The sequence below is a fragment of the Anguilla rostrata genome, chromosome 4 (assembly GCF_018555375.3).
Source record: "Anguilla rostrata isolate EN2019 chromosome 4, ASM1855537v3, whole genome shotgun sequence".
Lineage (NCBI taxonomy): Eukaryota > Metazoa > Chordata > Actinopteri > Anguilliformes > Anguillidae > Anguilla > Anguilla rostrata.
Genome location: NC_057936.1, coordinates 22,605,719 through 22,626,867, shown reverse-complemented (window position 1 = coordinate 22,626,867; position 21,149 = coordinate 22,605,719). Strand labels below are relative to the sequence as shown.

The window sequence follows — 21,149 nt, the reverse complement described above, 5'->3', positions numbered from 1 at the left end:
GTGTTTTTAAAAGCACTTATTCAAACAAAAACGCCAATTCCAGATTCGTAGGCTATTTTAACAAAATCTAGAAAAGTTTTTCTTCCCTGCACTCAGCAGTCCTAACGCCACTACTCTGCAATGCACAGAGATGGCGCTCGTGAAAACAACATTTAAATGTCCATATTACGTTAACTTCCGTTTTGTTTCCGGTTTTAATGATTGACGTACACTTTCGCGCAATCAGAAATGTGGAAATCGCGAGAATAAACCTCAAGGGCGGGTTTAAATGGTAAGTGATGTAATTCCAATTTTTTGGCCTTGGCCATTCAGAGAATCAGGTATTGAATGTGGAAAGAAAAAGGATAGGAATGCGGGCGTCGAGATAAAAGTAAGTTTACTGGTGACTTCTTGTCGGCTAGCACTACGTAACTTAGATTTTGTAAAATGATACGACAGCTTTGTTTACATTCTTTAGCTACATGTAGGGTTTTAGTTTTGCTAGCCAATCAATAGACAATAGACTTGCTAGCTAACTTCGATATGCTACCTATCTCGTTATTCTGCGAAAGTAACGTTAGTTAACGTTAGCTTATCCATGGCTAACTAGCTGGTTAACTTTGCACCCAGCTTTATCAGCAAGTAACGTTACCTTCTTTTTTGGGAACGAGCCTGATGCATACTATATAGCCAAATCTCTTTAGGTACGGGGATTGCTAGGCATCTACTATTGTTGGTAACCTGCGCCAAGGACTATGTAAATTGTCTATTCCTAAAGTTACAGGCCCAGATATGACACAGGCTGCCATTGACACCGGTATTGTTTGACATTCTTTATATAACTAACTTGCTGAGGGTGGTAAACCGGGACGTGTTGGGTATACTTAGCGCTATTTAACGTTGCGCCGGCTAGTCACTCAGCCATTTTCTTCGCTATTTTTTCAGCTAAGGACGGGGAGATTAAATATTTAGATGAAAGGAATAAGTCTGTTTAACCAAGCCTGATTGAGGGTGCTGACATATCATTTGTACTAATGACGTGCAGTATACTGTTACCTGGCGTAGCTAGCTAAGGAAACCATAGACTAATGAATAGATTTTGCATTCGACCATACAATGAAAGGGTAGGTAGCTAGTAAGAGCGGTCTGATATCCATAGTTATATGGTAATGTCAGCTAAAAGAGTACTTACTATGTGGAGGGGCCCATCATATCCTAAAGTTTAGCGATGGAAACCTTGAATGTCTGTTAAGCTAACATTCACCTAAAATTGTCGGAGTTCTGTTGTGTCAGAAGGGTTTTCAGCTGGCTGGAATCCAAAATAACGAGACAACGCACGTTCCCTCCGAGGAAGTCTGCTGACCTGGCTTGGGATCACCCTCATGAGTATTTAAAAAATGTTGAGTGTTCTGTTCAGTCGTGTGTACTCATCAGTGCACATTTTTTTCCAAGTTTGCCTAACTCCAGACGGTGCAGTAGGAAGTCAAGTGCATCACTATAAGACGACATCCTGTCACCATGGCAGGATTCAGACAAGAGGATGTGGAGGTGTACTATGAGATGGGAGAGGAACTGGGGAGGTAGGTAGAATTATAAACATCTTAATTCTTTGTTATGGAATTGCAAACAAAAAGGACGGCATAATAAAGAGTTTGTTTCCTGTCACGTTTGTAATATCTAACATTTGAAAAATGAACTAGGGGTCAATTGTTTTGGACGAGATGTAGGCTATATCGTTTGGGAAACCATGAACGGGGCAAATTGCTTTCCTCTTTGCGATTTGACGGCAATGCCTTTTTACAAGTCCAGCCACACACATTATTTGCACATGGTGGTGTTTATTGGTGTTGGAAGTAACTGAGCATGTTTGTTTCTAAAAGGCAATGCAAAGGGTAATGTGCTGAATGAAAAAAAAAAAAATGTATTTCAGTGTTGCTATATTTGTGTGTGTGTAAGGAATGCATTTCTTGCTTTGTGGGGTATTCCTGCTTTGCAGTCTGATTCCTGGAATTGAAAGGATAGACTTGGTATGAAAGATGAGTCATGCTTGCAGAAAGCCATTACCAGACAGAGTACCTTTATATGGAAGTGTTGTGTTTTCTGCACATGTTGTTACGAGTATGACATCACTGTTTGGCTATGCATGTGGGCTTGCCTTGTGTTTGTCCACAGCTCCAAAGAGGTACTGATTTTGCTGCTGTAATTGCTAAAGGCTTTGTATAACACGGTGGTGCCGAGAAAGAAGACGGTAACACATATTTGCCAGTTGTATAAAGCACTGTAAACTCATACTAATTAAGGTAGCCATGAACAAGGGCCTAATATCAACAACAATTATTATAACATTTAAATCATATTTAGATGTTTAGTAAATGACTTGGAGTGCGTACATCACTATTACCATGATTATGATAATGGTAATTATTGGTAATAGTAACAATTGATGATATTATTATACATTTAATTATTAAAGTAGTACATTTCAAAACACCAAGCCCCTGAAGTGTCAGTTTAAGTAAAACAATAACGTGATAACGACAGAACTGATGCTCACGCGCATTTTAACATTACACAGTTAAAATGTTCCAATACCCTTGGTTAGTTCTGTGTTTTGGGGGTGATGTTTTGGACTGTACTAGCCCTAGTTTTGCGCTTTTTTGGGATATACTGGAATAAAAAAAAACTTGTGAGTTGGCAGTGTAGTGCAGATGCCAGTGTTTTGAATTTGACCTGGAAATATAATGTTGCAAAGCTCATTATCTTTTCCCATTTCTGTGGTGGCATTTAATGTCATTGATGAAGGAAAAGTATAGGTGATTTAGCGATTAAATGGGGTCCTTCTGTTGGTTTTTAAACCCTTTTGTGAGAATAATAATTTCATTGTAAATGAAATGTAACATTTGGTGTAAAAACACAGATGTCTTGATCACAGCTTGTGTGTCTTACTGTGTGTGGAGGCAGAGATTAGGCTACGTGTGGTGCCAGATATAACTGCAGAAATGCATTCCTGCTTTCTCCCTTTCATTGACTGGATCCCAAGGCAAATTAGGCAAACCAAACCTAACCTTTACCAGCATGAAAGAGGACTGCATTTTTGTACAATGTTTTGTAACATTGTGTGCTATTATGTTTCTGTGGCTGGCTGCATTTTAAACTTTCCTGTATTCCATTAATATTATTGGCTCAACCTCTTAATGAGTTTTTATGTGGTGTAGTATAATAATCTCTTCATTCATTAAGGCACTGTTGGACATATCCTCAACTGGTTATCAGGTTGATTTATACTCAGTCAGGCTCTGACAGGCCAGTAACCTTTTGCAGATACAGAACATGGCCTCCTGAGAAATAATCTGCGTATGTAGGAGAATTTAAAGTATTTAAGTTTTGTCTGTGAATGCATGACATGCTTGCCGTAACTTTCCAGAACTGCCTGAAGGACCACCTATTGGGAAAGGAGAACCTGCAAGTCATGCTTCTTTATGACATGACATGAATGAATTGAGAACCATTTGGTGGGTTCGTTGTGGGTTCATTGTGGGCAAGGTGCTGCTATTGGTGGTGTTATTGGTCTAGCTGCTGCGAGCCGTGGCTTTGTTATCCGTCTGGTATGGATCCATACCTCAGTGTTCTCTCTCTTCGCCGTCCTCCTCTCCTCTCCTCTTCCAGCGGGCAGTTTGCCATTGTGCGCAAGTGCCGCGAGAAGAGCACGGACTCGGAATACGCCGCCAAGTTCATCAAGAAGCGGCGGCTGTCGTCCAGCCGGCGGGGTGTGAGCCGCGAGGAGATCGAGCGGGAGGTGAACATCCTGCGGGAGCTCCAGCACACCAACATCATCACGCTGCACGACATCTTCGAGAACAAGACCGACGTCATCCTCATCCTGGAGCTGGTGTCCGGCGGGGAGCTCTTCGACTTCCTGGCTGAGAAAGAGTCCCTGACCGAGGAGGAGGCCACTCAGTTTCTGAAGCAGATCCTAGACGGCGTCCACTACCTGCACTCCAAGCGTATCGCCCACTTTGATCTCAAGGTGAGTGGGACTCTTTGTCATTGGTCCCGTTTATTAACTGGTTTACAGCATGTAGTATACGGTGTGTTGTTTTGTTCAATTTTCTGTCCAACTCTATTAAAATGAAACGTTCTCTTTGCTTTGTAGCCTGAAAACATCATGCTGCTGGATAAGAATGCTCCTAACCCGAGGATCAAGTTGATTGACTTTGGGATTGCACATCAGATCAAAGCAGGAAATGAGTTTAAGAACATCTTTGGCACACCTGAGTTTGTAGGTATGATCCCATTTCTTTTATTTAAGAAATATTTGTCACATTTGCCGGTGTGGTTGTAGTTTTGTTTCTGATATTATTGGCATTATTGTAATCACATTTTGCATTGGCCATCAGCGGGTTAACATGCATGGAATAATGCTTTCTCTTTAATGACTTTGCAGCTCCAGAGATAGTCAATTATGAGCCCCTTGGCTTGGAAGCTGATATGTGGTGAGTATGAGCCTGATATATAAAACATGAACATTTTTGCCCATACCAGATGGTATGTGTGGCATTACAAGTGCATATGAATATTGTTTGAAATATTTCGTTTATCAATTTTGTGTAGCCTCCTACAAAAGGAAAATTCTCCCAAGTTCTAGACTCAAATCTTCAACCTTTGTTTTTCTCCTTCAGGAGTATTGGAGTCATCACGTACATCTTGTAAGTATTGATTTGCATGCTTTATTATGCAGTTTGGCATAATTTTGGCTGTGTTATTAACCACTAAGTACTGTGACATGTATTCTGGCTTCATTCTGATTATGGATCTTAATGAGAGCAATTAGATTTTTGTAAGCATGCTTTACTTTATAGTGCAACAGTGCTGCCATTGGTTATAGCAGGGCTGCCCAATCGTGTTCCTGGAGATCTGCTCTCCGGTAGGTTTTCACTCCAACCCTAACAAAGCTCATCTCATTCTACAGCTAGAGATCTCGTTGAGTAGGAACCAAATGAGGGTTGAAATGAAAACCTGCAGGATGGTACATCTCCTGGAACAGGGTTGGGCAGCCCTGGTTTATAGTGAGGTGAATGACAAACTGACATATTGTTTCAGGCTAAGTGGTGCCTCGCCCTTCCTTGGAGAGACCAAACAAGAGACACTGACCAACATTTCGGGCGTCAACTACGACTTTGATGAGGAGTATTTCAGCAATACCAGTGAACTGGCCAAGGACTTCATTCGTAGACTGCTGGTCAAAGATCCCAAGTGAGCACATTTAACCGTATCAGTAAGGTGGTTTAGAAAAGTATTGTTTACCTTTTTACAGTTCTATTCTCAAGGATAAAATAGTTGATCAAATGTGTGTGGTGTTGAATGAGCTGGTGGATGAGCCGTGTGTCTCACATTGCCTTTAGGAAGAGAATGACAATTGAAGACAGTCTGCAGCATCCTTGGATCAAGGTAAGTCTCTGACCCATATTCATAAAGCATCTGAGTAGAAGTCCTGATCTTGGATTTTGTTTTCTCTGTCCACATTTTAACCTTCATTCCTTATGAGATAAAAGGTAAAACTGATCTAAGGTTAGCACTCTCTCTCTCTGGGATGTTTGGTGAATACTGGACCAAAACTCTTTTTCAAACAAACTCCGTGGTCACAGTATTGCAGGCCGGAGTCCATCCTAATCGCCGTCCTCCATTTTGTGTCCGTCTCCCAGGTGATCAAGAGGCGGAACGTGCGGCAGGAGGAGAGCGGGCGCAAGCCGGAGCGGCGGAGGCTGAAGACCACTCGTCTGAAGGAGTACACCATCAAGTCCCACTCCAGCATGCCGCCCAACAACACCTACGTCAACTTCGAGCGCTTCTCCCAGGTGATGGAGGAGATTGGCGCTGCCGAGGAGGGCCTGCGGCAGCTGGAGCGCAATCAGCGGTCCTGCCAGGAGGACGTGGCCGCCCTGCTCTCCATCTACGAGGAGAAGGAGGGCTGGTACAAGGAGGAGAACGAGAGCATCGAGGGCGACCTGGGCCAGATCCGTCAGGAGCTGCAGCGCGCCCAGGCCCAGCGCCGCCAGAGCCAGGAGGAGGTGCGCTCCGCCCTGCTAGCGGCCAACGCCCTCAAGCGCAAGTTCGGGCGCCTGGAGAACCGCTTCGATTCGCTGGCCGAGCAGGTGGCCTCGGAGGTGCGCTGGGTGGAGGAGCTGGTGTGCTCGCTCGCGCCGGAGAAGCTCTCTGGCACCAGCCTGTGCTGACTGTTTATCCTCTCTGATATGGTCTGAGTCCTGACTGTCTTCTCTCTGCTTCTCTCATTCTCCATGCCCGTGTAGCTGATGCATGAAATGACTGTACTACACGTGTAGAGCAGCTCCCTTAATGAGCGATCCAGACTTAAGTTTGTATTGGAAGCTCCTACTGTATGCTGAAGTCTTCCCTGCCTCATTCCGGGTTTTCAGATTATGACATGCATACTTACACATACACATGTCTAATGCGATTACCTCTTACTGTTTGGACCACATACGCTCTGAGTGGCTATCATTGTTTTCAGTGTGAGTCTTTTAAAAAAAATCTTCACACGGTGAGTCTGTACTTATCTTATTTCACTTCTTTTCTTTATGAATGAATTCTTGAATGAATATTTTGGCTTTCTGAGACAAGTCCAACATTTCTTTTTTTTACTTTTGTGCATTGTTAGTAAGCTACATGTGTTTGAAATAATAATTTTCTGAATTAATTACAGGATATATATTTTTAGTCTTACTCGCTACTTTTAGATTTGTTTATGCCAGATTCCAGGGTAGAGGCCTGTACTGTAATAGTCTCTTCATCTATGCATGCATGTCTGTAGCCTCAGCCCAGGTAATGAGCTGCTACTGCCCGGTAAGTTGGGCTATAGCCATCAAAATGTGCCTCTCGCCCAGTAGAACGGTAGTCTGTAGCGAGTAGAATGCTGAATGTAGCAAAATGTAGTTCGTATCAACATTTCCATATCTTGAGCGACTTCACGCAAGTATCGAGAAAACATGGCGTGATTAAGATGCAATGGTTTTCGTACATTACCTGTGTAAGACCTGTGTTATGGTTTGACGGTGCTTTCAGTATGGGTAAAGTGCATGTATATCATTAAGACCCTTTTCATCATGTGCTGTAACACTGATGGTCTGTTCACATGTTGCATTACATGTAAAAAAGTAATGGCTGAAAGAATCAGATAAAACTAAGACTGTAATGGGTAACTCCACAGGAAGGACCTCTTAAACATCGGTGCCTTTTGAATGATGTGATCAAGCAGCTTGTACCGTACTGCTGAACTGCAAGGCATGATGACATTCAGTTTTCCAGTAATGAACCTGGACAATAGACTCAGGACGCTGGTTTTATATACGCCCAGTGTTTGCAATAAAACACAGCTTTCATTGCTCTGCATACAAATCAGAATACTCGGTTAATACAATATTCTGTGCAATACAAATGTATGAATTTGATATAGAGCATAATGTGTCGTCATTATTTGTCCATCAGTTTTTAACATTGCAGTTGAATGTCACTACTGCCAAATTGTATGCATGATCTTCATTCATCTGTCAAATAATTGTATTTTGTCTTATTTTTAAATGTCTTTAAACATTCCGAGTGTAATCCTAATTTGAATGTTATCATTCCATGGTTACGTGTATAAACTATATATTTGCTTTTAAAATATATAATATATATATATGTAGCAGTGTATCCTCTTAGTACTACTGCTTTTTACAAATGTGTAATCATTCATTGAAAGTTGTCAACACCAGTTATGTTCATGACCACCCTGAACATGTTTCTTTTTAATAAAGACAATTGAAACCGTTATCTTGTAATGTCATTTATTAGAAATGTATTCATAGGTTTGTGAGAAACTCCCGTAAGATTGACGCGCAGAAAATGCATTGCCTATTTAACTTGTGTCCGAGAAGCAAGAGGTTTGCGCGCTTCCTTCATAAACTTGGCTACCCTGAATTGCAGCGCACTTGTAGATGTTTCTCGGGCTCCATACGGTGGTTGCAATAACAAGGAATCCGGTAGCAGTATATGAACCGTTTGGTTCTCTAATTACTTGAGCGACGCTGCCCGCCGTGGTCACCACAGTGTCGTTGATCATCCAAGTGAGATCCACAAGACCGGCGAAGAGCCCACGGGCTAAACATAACAGCGTAACATTCTGCGAAGTTTTTTCGACCCTGGCAGGCAGAAAGACAAGCACCCTGGGAGCGGTGGAATTCGAAGTACCTGCGGAGAGTACACAGTAAGGCAATGGGAGATTTCAGCTCGTATGTTCAACAACGAAGTAACGTTAGTGACTATACATTTATAGTAGCCTATACGTTTGGAGTATTCCTTGGTCTCCGCGAATTCCATATGCTGTTCTATTGATTCATTTATCCAAGATCATGATAATGCGTCCTATTTATTGGCCTGGAATTCAATAACCTACAGTAGCCTACTTTTATCACGCCCCCGTCTTTCTCCCCTGCACAGGATTCTTTTTAGCAAGCAGTAAAGTTAGCGATGCATGGTAACAGCAACTAGTTTTATTAGCTTAACCTTACCCACTACCAAGAGTTGGATTCCATCACTGAATAAAACTTGCTGCTGATCTGGTTGACCTCCGTTTGAAAACCTGCAAAACAATGACAGCAATATAAACACATTATTGTTACTACTACTAGTAGGCCTACTACTACTACTACTACTACTAATAATAATAATAATAGAATGAAAGACTAAAAATACTATATGGTTATAATTATTTATCATGGTCAGCTATGTACAGCCTGCCATTCATATTGAATGAAATAGCATAGTAATATTAGCCAGAATTTGCAGTGTATTACATTTACCCCAGTAAAAGTAAACTGATCCAGAGTCCTTCTGCCCTCCTCATTCTCCTTGAGTGTTTGGCAGTTGATGTGCATGAGACAGAGGTATAGTTAGCAGACTAGCAGAGAGCCAGAACCTCCTGAGTCTAAATATTTAAATTTGGGTGTCACATGTTATATAGTGCAGCTCTCATTCCTCACTGAAATGGGGAGGTGCAGCATGAGTAGGATTAATGAGATCATATGTTTAAAGCAGTTTGATGAAATTATTTTTGTACTCATCTTAATAATAAAATAAAATTCTTTTTCAAAATTTTTTCCACTTGACAGCAATGTCAATCCTCTGACTGTGAAGGTAATATAGTAAGCGAAGCAGGGGAGTATAACCACATTTGGTCTTGTATATCCGGATATGGGCATGCGCATTTGTCACATTAATATAAATCTAAATGAGTTCTTCCCAAATCTTTAGTCATACAGTTAAAACATGAATTCAATTTTTAAAATGATTCATCAACCAAAAATAATTTTATTTATATTTCATATCAATTTTACTTGTCATTGAAAAGTGTATTTGGTGGAATTTTATAAGGCCTACTATACATGTTACTGAGAAATGTTTTATTTATTAAGATACATATTTTATACATAATTTAATCTCTTGTGGAAGTAATTTTCAAGGTGGAACCAGCTAAATAATACACAGAATGGATTTTTAGCCATGTGACATAGAACAAGACTCCTGAGATGAAGGAAATGTTGTGAGAAGTCATCCAAGTGGAACTGAAATTGACTCCCAGTGGCCCAACCTGACCGTCTGGTGAAAACAGGCAGTTATTTCAGTTATTCAGTTAAGAGAAAAACAGGAAAGAATGGCTGGCACATTTTATTATTTGATACAGAAGTAACTGTTTAAGGGCCTTTTGGATTTATAATTTATATAGAATATTGTGAAGATCATGTGGGGTTAATGTTGACTCCACATCTTTTTCAAATCGCCAGTTATTGGGAAAGCCTACAAATCGTTTGTACACTTTAATCAAATCCTACCAGATGTGTCAAATTTGAGGTCTGGTGAACTGGACACATCAGATCAACACACCATCTCCCTGGTCCTCATAGTAGTCTCACATCAAAGAATGAATTTATTTGATTTCATATTAACTGAATACAGAGAAATATATCCAGACAGATGTACAAAAATTATGGATGTCGAAATGTTGGATGGTGCTATTTTCACTTGGAGTTGTCATCATCATTATCATCATCATCATCCTCATTATCCTCATTATCAACTTCTATATCTATCTATATCATCTGTATATTTATAGTACGATTTCAGATCTGCTTACAGGATTAAAAAATCAATTATCAAAATATTCCAAAACACAACAAGGAGAGGAAAGTACACAATACCCACAAGGGTGAATACAAACACGTGTGAAAACAGCCACCTGCTTACAATCCAATCAAAACAAGGTGATAAAATCAGAAAATTTACCATGAACAACCATAATATCTCAACCATAAAAACACATAAAAGTAAATAAAATACAGAAATTTTATTCTCATTTGCAATATAGTTTATCTGCTTTACCAACAAAAGACAGAATTGATTGAATAGAGCATCTGTTATTAACATTTTGAATTGTGCAGTCAAACAATGAATGTACAGGTGACATATATGCATTGAATGTGGTCACAAAAGAATAAACACAAACATTGTCATTAATGCATGTACTTTGCTCATGAAATCCAAACAAATGTCAACTGATTATTTTAATGCATTTATTGAGCTGCTGGGTTCTATGATGTAAGCTTAGTCAGTCCGCAGTAATACACAGCGGTATCGTGTTCTTCGGTTGCCGTGATTAGTAACTGGTGCTGGTACGTCTCATTGGCCTTGGTGAGGACAGTGAACCTGCTGGAGTTGAATCGATGGCCGTATGACACCTGGGAGGTGTTGTGGGTGGAGTAACTCAGAACCAGCTGGGGCCCCTCCCCGGGAACCTGCCTGTACCAGCTCACGGTCCTGATGCTGCTGTCTGCTTGAAGCAGGCAGTCCAGAACGGCCCTCTGTCCCTCTGTCACTGACATGTAGGTGAAGGCCTCATACCACAGCCCTAGCACACAACATAATTTATATGGCAGTTATAAATATGTTTTAACAGTTCATGAGAACTTTAATGTCTATTGCTAATTAACATCTACTGTTACAATTTGTCACTACCATTTGTTACCTTTACTACTATTGTGCACTTGAATTCACTTTTATTGTTATGCAAATACAACAGCCTATTAAAATACTAAAACGAGACTATAATGTAACTAGAGACCTCCTAAAAACATAATTATATGTATAACATAGTCAATGTAAACCTTCGCATTTAAACTGAAAACATAACTTTGAAATGTTATATTTCTATTTTAATATATCTTACAATATAATGCGACATTCTTTATTGTAAGATCATTTAAAGGCAATGTCATTGTAATGAGAATATCTTTTTCTTTAAGGCGGTATTAATTGAACCAGTGGAATGAAAATGAAAAAAGCTCATTATCCCCAAAAGACTTACCACTTAGTATGATGGAACAGAACAGCAGGAATTTCATTTTCTCCTTTTTCGGTTCGTGCCTACTTCTCATTTGGGAAGACGCCTAGAAATTAGTGGAAACTGTTGACAAAACTAATGGCCCTCTGTTCTTCAAATTCAAGTACTGTGCACTTGAGTCCATGAGGAGAAGAGCCCGTGTGGGGGGCTGTGTGTCTCTGCCACTGGTGACAGACGCTTGCTTTCAGCGGGATTTGTGGCGTCAGTTGAGAACCACAGAGCCGGAACTGAGAGTGCTGACGTGATATCATGGAACTAACGTGACCACCTGGCCCTTGCCTGTAGTTACCAGCATTTCTACTTCAGGCCTATGTGAAGAAACTGCACACATATCTCCATGCGTGTGAGAGGGAGAAAGCATGCAGCACCTTTAGAGCTGTGCTGTCATCTCCTTTTGGTCTGCTTGCATTTATTTGGCTTTCGCATTGGCACAATCTCCATTAAGCAGACATGGGCTTCAGTGATACCATTGGATTGAAGTCTAGTAGAAGCCTTTAAACTATATTCCAGAGTTCAGAGTGTTCTAGCTAACAGGAGCGGAACCTGGCATGGTCGTCTGTTTCTGTAGCCCATCTGCTTCAATGTTGAATGTGTTGTGCATTAAGAGATGCCCTTCTGCACACCACTATTGTCAATGGCTGTTATTTGAGCATTTGTGGACTTTCTGTTAGCTTGAACAAGTCTGCCCATTCTCCTCTGACCTCTCTCATTAATATGGTGCTTTTGGAGTCTGTAGTGTGTGAAAATCCCAGGAGAGCAACAATTTCTGAAATGCTGGAACCTTCACGTCCGGTGCCAACAATCATATCACTGTCTAAGTCATTTAGATCACACATCTTGAGAATTCTAATGTTTGATCAAACAAAAAACTAAACCTCTTCACCATGTCTGTATGCTTTATATATTGAGTTACAGCCACATGATTTGCTGTTTGGAGGAGTAGGCGATTAGCAATAACAAGCAGGTGTACCTAATAAAGTGGCCGGTGAGTGTATATCACAGATAAACGGTTTGTTGGCGTATGTCAAGAGTACAAGTGACCTGCCCTTACAACTCTCTGATCCATAACTATGGTTTTTATACAAACAACCTCAGACCCTTTAAAGAAACACAGATTTTATGGTAAATTACATGATGCTTGACAATCCATGAGTTCAAACATTTTTATTTTAACCAGAATTTGAACATCAGGTACAATAATAAATACAGCAAGTAACTGCAAGATTAGCCCCTGAATCCTGACTCCCATGTGATACCTGTAGACAGACAAGTGTAGGGCATTCTTGCAGCACAAAATATATTTAAGCTTTAGTTATACAATTAGTGGTTACATTACACAAATGGTACAACTCCATATTGGCTAATCCCGCAGTGGCGCTGCCTGTTCTTAGCCAGTCGCATATATCCTTCCTCGCCCCAGTAGACACCCCAGCTGGAGAGAAACCGTAGGAATTCAATGAAGGAATGTTACCTCGTGGTTATGCAACCTACTGTTTTGTGCAAGTTTACATTTAAAAGCAAGAAATCCTGGTTTAGCTGTTTACTCCAGGCTTAAATAGTAATATTTAATTGGTTATCGATTAAACAAATACCCAAATGTGATGTATATGAACAGAAGCCGCTCACCTATTCTTGATTGTCCAGTACTCCTCAGGTCCCTCAGTCCCGAAGCCGATCAGTACAACAGCATGAGCTTGCTTCCAGATGGAGCATTTTGGATCATAGAATACTCCTGTAAAGGCATTAAAAGAATGCATGGCCAGAGATCAAACTAAAACCCCAGAGCAGGGCTAGGCATACCTTCGTGAGAGAGGCTGACCATGGAAATCTAACATTAGGAAAGCGAATGGTGTTCTTTTTAAGATTACAAATACAAATCTAGAATCACAGAAAAGGAGAAGAAATTGTCAGTGATTGTACTGCAGTGCGCATGTCCAATCTGTCTGTATCAAATCAACACCAAGCATAATTGAATCATACACGACTATGTTCAAATCAAATTACTTCCTTTGAGATCTACAGAAGTGCCCAGGCTTAACGATTGAATGAGCCTGCAAAGTGATCCAAAGAATTTAATGTGCATTGGATTTATGACAATTTTGAGTTTTAAAAAAAATATTTGGAACCTTTTATTACGTTGGATCTACTGACCAGAACAGGAAATACGACAGTTAAGACTGACCTTTTCGGTAGAACTGGAAGTTACGAGTAGTCGTGTCAATAACCACAGCTATGGGTCCAATGGTCACAAGAGCATCCTCAAAGGCCTGTTCATCACCAGGGGGGACGTACTTCCAGTCCTTCACTGAGACAACATTCTTACTTCTGTTTGCAACGCAGTTCCTCTCCTATACATTGACACACAGAAAGAGAGCTGTCAGAGATGTGCTTATTTTTCTACTGTCCCAACGTCTACTAGTTGTGACTCAATATCTTATCACACAATCTTAGTTTCAGAAGTCACTCTGGATAAGAGCAATGGCGCATTTAAAACAATGTCAATTAATGCAATGTAATATTCATATCTCTCACCTCCATGACATAGGGGTAGGAGTCTTCAGCCTGGATGCCTCCATTCTGCATGATGTACATATAAGCCAGGCTAGGCCTTCCTCCTACACAGGCCTTATTTCCTGTGGACGTGGAGCAGTCCACGAGCTGCTGTTTGCTCAAAGGGATCAGCTCTCCTGTCTTCTTCTTCCACTGGGCTTCCAGAGCCCCTGTAGCACTGTACGCCCAGCAGGACCCACAGAATCCCTGAGTGAGCACAAGAGTAACATCTGAGGGAATAGACTGGGTTCTCAGCAAACTAAAACAGATTGCAATCGTTACATCTTGGTTTTAATTTAAACCTCCTTTGTCCAGGCTGCCTTTTGGCTAAGGGCCAAGCCTTAAAAAGAGATTTTTATTTAAACGGGAGTCACCTGGAAAATATTAAGCAGATAAATCACGAGGCAAACAGTCACATCAAAACTGATATCAGCTTTGAAGAACGCACCTGATCCTCGACTGGAGTAATGTAGCCCATGTCCCTGTAATCTATGCTCTTGGAGTTCAGTTCGCTGGCAGCGTGCCGCAGCTCAGCAGCAGACAGCATCAGGTTGCTGCTTTTTGGGGTTCCTACCATTGAGGATGCCTTTGTGACTTCCACAAACTCATCTGTGTTCTGATTGGTTGGAAGAAGAGTAAAGAATGAACAGCGTAACTTATTTAGGGTAACTGGACTAGGCATAGTCTGAAGTGATGGATAAAAAAATAAAAAATAAAACACAATCTGCTCACCAGATCCCCAAACACATTCAAGCCCAATTCATAGGTTTCCTTGCCCTCCTTATATCTCTTGTTGTGATCTTCTATAAATCTGTAGTTATCTTCCCAGATCTCCCGTCTTATCAGAGACCTTGTCTGAAATGCAGAAATCAAGTCAGTCTTTTCCAAAACAGAAAATACAATCCAGTGTCAAATCTATCTTGGTTGCTAACACTGATTCTGAAACAACACTCTATAAACCTGGCATGGGTGAGAGTTCTGTGCATTGCTTATTCAGTTATATGTATGGCCACAGTCTTACAATAACTTACCTTTTTAACAGCTCCATTGTATTTGATGTTCCATTGTTGCCACTCAGCGTCCAGGTCAGGATCTACACTGGTTACTACACCATACAAGAGAACCAGCCAAGCCAAGAAACAGTTGGCCGCCTGGACCTTCATGGTGTATTGAAGGAAAAACTGAAGAATGCAGAGATCAGCAATGCCCTCAAGTATGCCAAAACGAAAAGAAAATTCTTTATTTAGCTTCTCTGCACAAATAATTTCTCAACCTTTATGCTAATCGTTGATTTGGTGCACCGGCACTAGCAAGCTACGTAATAATAAATGAATGCACAGAAAATTTTGACTGAGCTGATATTCTGCAGGCTGACTTTTTAATTACCTGGTTTTGAAGACAGTGGTCGTCCGGGGCAGTCTGTCCTGGCTTTGAGGTGCTTTCTATGGGCTCCGAGCTGCTGGGAAGTGAAGAGTCTTTTAAGAGTCTTTTATACTTCACAGGGGTCTGAAAAGGCTTTAGGAAGCCTCTCTTAATCAAACATTTGTTTTCTGGGAGGACAATTAGGAGATTCTGGAGATTATGATGGGTGGAGATTAAAAAAAACAAACAAACAAAAAAAAAAACAGGCATTTAGCTGTTTCTATGAGTGTTACAAGATTGTCTATTCTTTTGACAATACTACTGACTCATATGATAAAAGTAAATTACTGCTCTAACAAAATTATCTCGGTACACTAGTTTGTATCTTGTTTTTCTGCATTTAATGCCATCTGTTTATTTACGTCACTGTCAACACACCTGTAGCTGGAGTATCTTAATCTAGGGCATTCTCTGAGTTGTGTACCAGTTCTTACTATTGTATCTTGCCTTTGTGCAAATGGATTAGGTAGCGACAATATCACTCAATGTCTTTTGCAAATTCTATCAATCAACAACAGGTCAGACTAATTGCCTTGTTCTCCAATCTCTGAAATCTCAAAGATCCAAGGCAAACACTTAAGAAATTTCCTTAGCAGCAGCCATGTCACAATAATCAGTCTTCAGGGGAGCAATGAGATTTAAGCTGGCTCTTAATGGGTACCAGTAATTGCCACTGTCATACGTTCACAAACATATTTATGTTATGCAAAACAAGCACACAATTTAAATGAACAAAAAAACACTAATATTTTAATATTTTCATATCTTGATTGGTGAATTTGGTATACATTTAGAAAAATACTAATGTTTCTATTGGTAATGCCTGTAAAGTGAAGTAATATTGCTATGAAGAGTTAGCATCATACTACCTGCTGTCTACCATCTCTGCTATGCCTGGTGGAGCAGCAGTGTATAGTGCACTTTACACACTACGTGCACAAGGAGTGATTAATGCACTCTTGTGCTTGTTCCTAGTCAACATCCTTGTCATCTCATTTGATGAACGGTGAACAATGGACAGAGAAAACATTTCATCAGCTCATGTCCATATCCATTCACACTGATAGCACAGAATATAATTGGATGAACAGAAATAGTACCGTTAAAGGTAGAAATAGACATGAGAGAAATTGAACAAATTCAGTTGCCACTGTTATTTAAGAACACATTTTATGTTAGACCACAGCACTCTTAAATGAAGCCAGGCCATCTAATCAGAGTCAGAATCTCATATCGCCTCATTTAATGGCTGTATGATTTATCATCTCAGATCTGCCACTCTGAGTATGGATCATGCCTTGTAGGTGACTGGTAGTGGGCCAAGTAGTTCCTACTTTACTTTGCAGGGTAGGATTCGGGAGGGACACATTGGTTCCAAAAGGCACTGGCTTTGAAAAACCTGGAACTCCTCATTGTCTTAATGTGCAAATTCATCTTGCCAATGATTGTTTGTGCTTTTGAAAGCAGTTTTCCATTCCCTGCAATTGTTTTACAAGTACCAGTCAAAGTGTCCAAACAAAGTCACAGTGAGATTTGGCTGGTTCACACCCACCCTGCTGTTTCTGCCACACACACACACACACACACACACACCTTTTTTGCCAGGAGTTAAATAGAATGCTAGCCATGGAACTTGTAGCAGCTTTGAGTGATAAAAGGAACTATACCCATGATTCACTCTGCTCAGTCTCTTGTTTATTTGTAGAAGAAACCTGGCAAAGACCACAGAAAACAAGATGCATGTGTTTGCCCTCGGGAACTGTATGTTGTTGCTAAAAACAAGGAGACTAATGTTAACATGAAGTAAATTAAGTGTGTTGGTTTGGTGCCCGTTTTGGAGGACCTTTTGCATGCTTGAGTGGAAAAATGTTGGCATTTTATATAGAGTTGTATTTATTAGTTTGACTAATAAGGTTTTTACATTTTTAAAATGCATATGATCTAAATGAAAAGTGTTGTGACAGAATTGTTTGGTGGGACAGAGGAGTAGAACTGCAGAGCTTTTGTGTTCCTGTTCATATAAAATGGCTAGTACATTTTTGTAACATCATTAAAAACACAAGGGAGATGTAGAACAAAAAACATTCACCACTTGCAAATTCCTTTTCGTTTAGAGTTAAAAAAGCATCGCTGTTAGTCTTTTTCATTAACATGCAGTTTCTTTGTGGAAAGTTTAAATGCACTTAAAAGTTAATATACAATACAATGGTATTCAACCTCCCCAGACACTCCCACGTCACTCGCCTGCTCACTACCCTCCACTGGCTGCCTGTTATAGCTCGCATCAAATTTAAAACATTGGTCCTAGCATACCAGGCAGTCAAGGGATCAGCCCCAGCATACCTCCACCAGATATTCAAACCCTACATGCCAGCCAGATCCCTCCGTTCTGCTACCTCAGGACGCCTAGCACCTCCCCCTCTTCGCACCTGCACTTCCAGAACACGTCTCCTGTCTGTTCTGGCCTCACGATGGTGGAATGACCTCCCTGTGGAGGTCAGAACAGCTGAGACACTGACCCATTTCAAACGACGACTGAAGACTCACCTCTTCAGGCTGCACCTCTCCCCATCCCTCCCTACCCCCCTGTAAATGACTGTAAGCTTAGGGTTGTAACTAGGCAGCTGTTTCGTAGGTGACTTAGTTGTATTTTTTCCATAGACTGCGTTGTTGCCGTTCTCGTTGTTAGTGTTAATCAGTTTAACCTTCAGGGTCCAAGTTGAACTATGCGGTTGTTCCCTGCACTTGGACCGGTACTTCTCTCTAGGGGTTTCGTCATACTTGTTCCTGGTTATGGTTATACACTTTGTTGTACGTCGCTCTGGATAAGAGTGTCTGCCAAATGCCTGTAATGTAATGTAATGTAATGTAACAATGGATAGACTCCTTCTAAAATGTCTTGTCCAATTAAAATGTATTACATTAACAAATTGAAAATATCCAGGAACACAACACCAGAATAAGCTGTTCTGTGAGAGGACCATACAATTTGCCCTTGCCACCTCTTACAAAAAGCTGTAAATCTTCAAAAATGTTGAAATGCTTCTGATTATACAAGAATTCTTTTTTGCCAAAAATGTTTGACAATTCGGGCATTCCAAGAAAAGTTGCTAAATTTAAAACCAAAAAATGCAGAATAAAGGAAGGTTGCTGTTGCTTCACAAGGACAACTTTTTAGACATTTTTTCACCTCCATGCAATGGTGACACACGTGGATGTATCTGAAATGGTTTGAAAATGTTGACTGTGTATTTATGTAAGATAATTTATGAAATGTAAGATAATTTTATATCATTTATTTATTTAACTTTTTAAAAAACCAAAATCCCCCTCTATATTACTCAATAAAATTTTTGACCAGTCATCCATTACCTTAATTAGGCTAATACGTAGTCCATTGCTTGATAAGGATTGTGACTTCAGTCACATCACTTAAATGCTGAAATCACTCCACTGGATAACAGTAAAACTCAGATGTAAATCAATTTGATGGGTTCATACTGTCATACTGGGGTGGGCGGGGGGCAGCTGTTTTCTTCCCCTAATGGTACACAGAAAGCAACGTGGACGTCTGATCCCAATGTAACGTGCACTGCAGTGTCAATTTCCAGTAGGGGGAGCTAACTGTCTAATAATAACTCTTGATATTATACAACGGTTGTCATAAAGACAGGCCAAAGATTTGTGAATTCTAAATTAAAACTTGAAAGCCTGGAGTGTAGTATGGAAAATTTGGCATCGTAATAAATGCCTTCAAATCATAACAAGAACAAAAGTGAACTGCATTTCTACTGCAGTCCTCCTTCAGGTCAGAGATGTTGCTTAAAAAAACAAAACAAAAAAGAAAACTCAGCACATTCTCTCACCTCCATGACACAGGCATAGGAGTCTTTATCCCGGATGCCTTCGCTCTGTATGATGAACATGTGCCCCTGGCTAGCCTTCCTCCCTCATTCCTGTGGGCGTGGACCAGTGCAGCAGCTGCCTTTCGCTCAAGGGATATGAGCTTGAGGGCAAAAGCAGATGCAGATGGAAAGAAGCAAATGAATAAAGGATACCTCGATCAGAGCCATTATCAGGTCGCAACACGCTGTCTTGCCCAATGTGAAAGTTCTGGAAATACCCAAAATGGGCAAGTCTCTGCTGATCCTGAGCCCGAGTGACACAGCCTTTGGTATTGAATTACAAACCGGTCATATTCAGTTTGCTCACAGCCTGGTGCAACTTGACTGCAGATCACATCAAACTGCCAGCTCCCCTATTTGCAGAAGGTCCCTGAACTCTGAACAAACCCAGGAACAGTCCTGGTGAAGAGATATTTAGAAAAACAGAGTGTAGGGCTGCCAACTGTCCTGCATTAGCCAGAATGTCTCATATTTAAAAAATGGTGCATCCCAGTTGCCCCTTTGTCCTGTGTTTTGCTCTTTTTGTCTTTTGTGTTTTTAACTCCCACCCCAAAGCCTGTACAATATAGACTCTTACCACTGTAGCGTGCATCACTGAGTTGTGTCCCTAACAGGGTAAGCAGCTATGCACAGAAAAATATCCTTATGTGCATCTTACTTATTGCCATACATTATTGTAGCATCCTACATTCTATGAAGTCTGCAGTAATGCTATTGTGTCAAACTTAATGCTTTTATGATACTCATATCAGTGTTCAGTAGCCTTTATCTGTAGCATACTTTATCTGAACAATGTGAAGTTTTTCAAATGTTTTTCAAATGTTAATGTACAATACAATTACGCAAGTATACACTGGCATAGATGACCTAACTACAACAGCAAAAGTAGAAACCAAGTCTCCAAACCAGTGCTCTTACCTATCTCCTGCTGTTTATCTGTCTTCTCTGCTGTTGCCTCAGATAATCACAGACGCCAACATCCTATTCAAATAATAGAAGGGCTAATGATTATAACTGCATCACTATTAATAGTATTAAAAAATTATACTTTTAAACCCTTTGATTTTAGGGTTTAATGTATAATCTTTTTAAACCTTTAAATTGATTTATAGTGCTCCCTGCAAGCTTTGTGCAAATGGCTAAGCAGGGAGAGAGCCACATGGGTAGTCTCCTTTCCACTCTCTGCAGTGTAGGGCAGTCTAAGAAAGAACCACGTAAGTGATACCCTAACACTTCTGAATACATTTCCATAGTCTTTACAGCCTGTTCTTTTTCCAGGTTAATTTACAGTGCAATAGAGAAACATAAGATGCAGTTGTTTACCACTTGTTTTCCTGGCAACTGTGACTTTGGGACTTGGTAAATTATGCTGTCTGTGGTCTAGTTGTCACCCCAGTCTTGATATATGCCTTCCTCACACATTCCCTGCTCTGCTCTGCCATGAGTTTGTGAGGCTTGGCTCACATATTGATGATGTCATCAAAGACATGAAAATTGCATATTAGTCATACATAGGTGAACACAGACTGTTTTGGATTAAGGGAGAAAGATTCTTTTGCAAAAATGCAAAAAAAGGTAAAATCTGAATTTATTTTCCCATCTGCCATGATAATTGCAGAGCTGCATTTTCCCCATAGTACATGTTTTAAGAAATCTCCCCATTTTTAGGGGTCCAGGTGATCTGAGATAGGAGTGATGGTGATTGACATTTTTAAAATCTGGACAAAAATGTGATGAGTAGAAAGTATTAGTCAGAGACAAAGGTTGGCACCGCTGTCCTGGGTGGGGAGGCTGTGCCATGTCTCCATCAGACCTGGCATCTGCTCAGGAAACACTGAGTC

General features: G+C 40.5%; 2 protein-coding genes and 1 gene segment (V, D, J or C); 1 reads left to right on the top strand and 2 right to left on the bottom strand.

The window, feature by feature from the left end:
* Positions 1–214: 214 nt before the first annotated feature.
* LOC135252849 (death-associated protein kinase 3-like) lies at positions 215–7,807 on the top strand. 2 transcript variants are annotated; one of them, XM_064331433.1, is made up of 9 exons: positions 215–370; positions 1,432–1,559; positions 3,646–4,006; positions 4,133–4,262; positions 4,424–4,472; positions 4,659–4,685; positions 5,080–5,232; positions 5,382–5,427; positions 5,682–7,807. In XM_064331433.1, exons 2-9 carry the CDS (start codon positions 1,498–1,500, stop codon positions 6,210–6,212), a joined length of 1,359 nt encoding a protein of 452 aa, XP_064187503.1. In that variant the 5' UTR covers positions 215–370; positions 1,432–1,497; the 3' UTR covers positions 6,213–7,807. The 2 variants fall into 2 exon arrangements, with proteins under 2 accessions (XP_064187503.1, XP_064187504.1); XM_064331434.1 differs by lacking the exon at positions 215–370 and adding an exon at positions 415–796.
* Positions 7,808–9,938: 2,131 nt separating this feature from the next.
* LOC135254282 (probable non-functional T cell receptor beta variable 5-3) lies at positions 9,939–11,588 on the bottom strand. The segment is given in 2 exon segments: positions 9,939–10,939; positions 11,396–11,588. Coding segments are annotated over 2 exon segments (387 nt in total).
* A 992-nt stretch (positions 11,589–12,580) lies between these two features.
* LOC135252847 (procathepsin L-like) lies at positions 12,581–19,527 on the bottom strand. Of its 3 annotated transcripts, none has more exons than XM_064331429.1 (9): positions 19,270–19,527; positions 15,368–15,440; positions 15,013–15,189; positions 14,714–14,836; positions 14,430–14,597; positions 13,964–14,188; positions 13,614–13,779; positions 13,058–13,163; positions 12,581–12,863 (listed from the first exon to the last, which is right to left on the bottom strand). In XM_064331429.1, exons 1-9 carry the CDS (start codon positions 19,284–19,286, stop codon positions 12,764–12,766), a joined length of 1,155 nt encoding a protein of 384 aa, XP_064187499.1. In that variant the 5' UTR covers positions 19,287–19,527; the 3' UTR covers positions 12,581–12,763. The 3 variants fall into 3 exon arrangements, with proteins under 3 accessions (XP_064187499.1, XP_064187500.1, XP_064187501.1); XM_064331430.1 differs by having other exon boundaries at positions 15,368–15,437; XM_064331431.1 differs by having other exon boundaries at positions 15,013–15,162; positions 19,270–19,519.
* Positions 19,528–21,149: the final 1,622 nt, after the last annotated feature.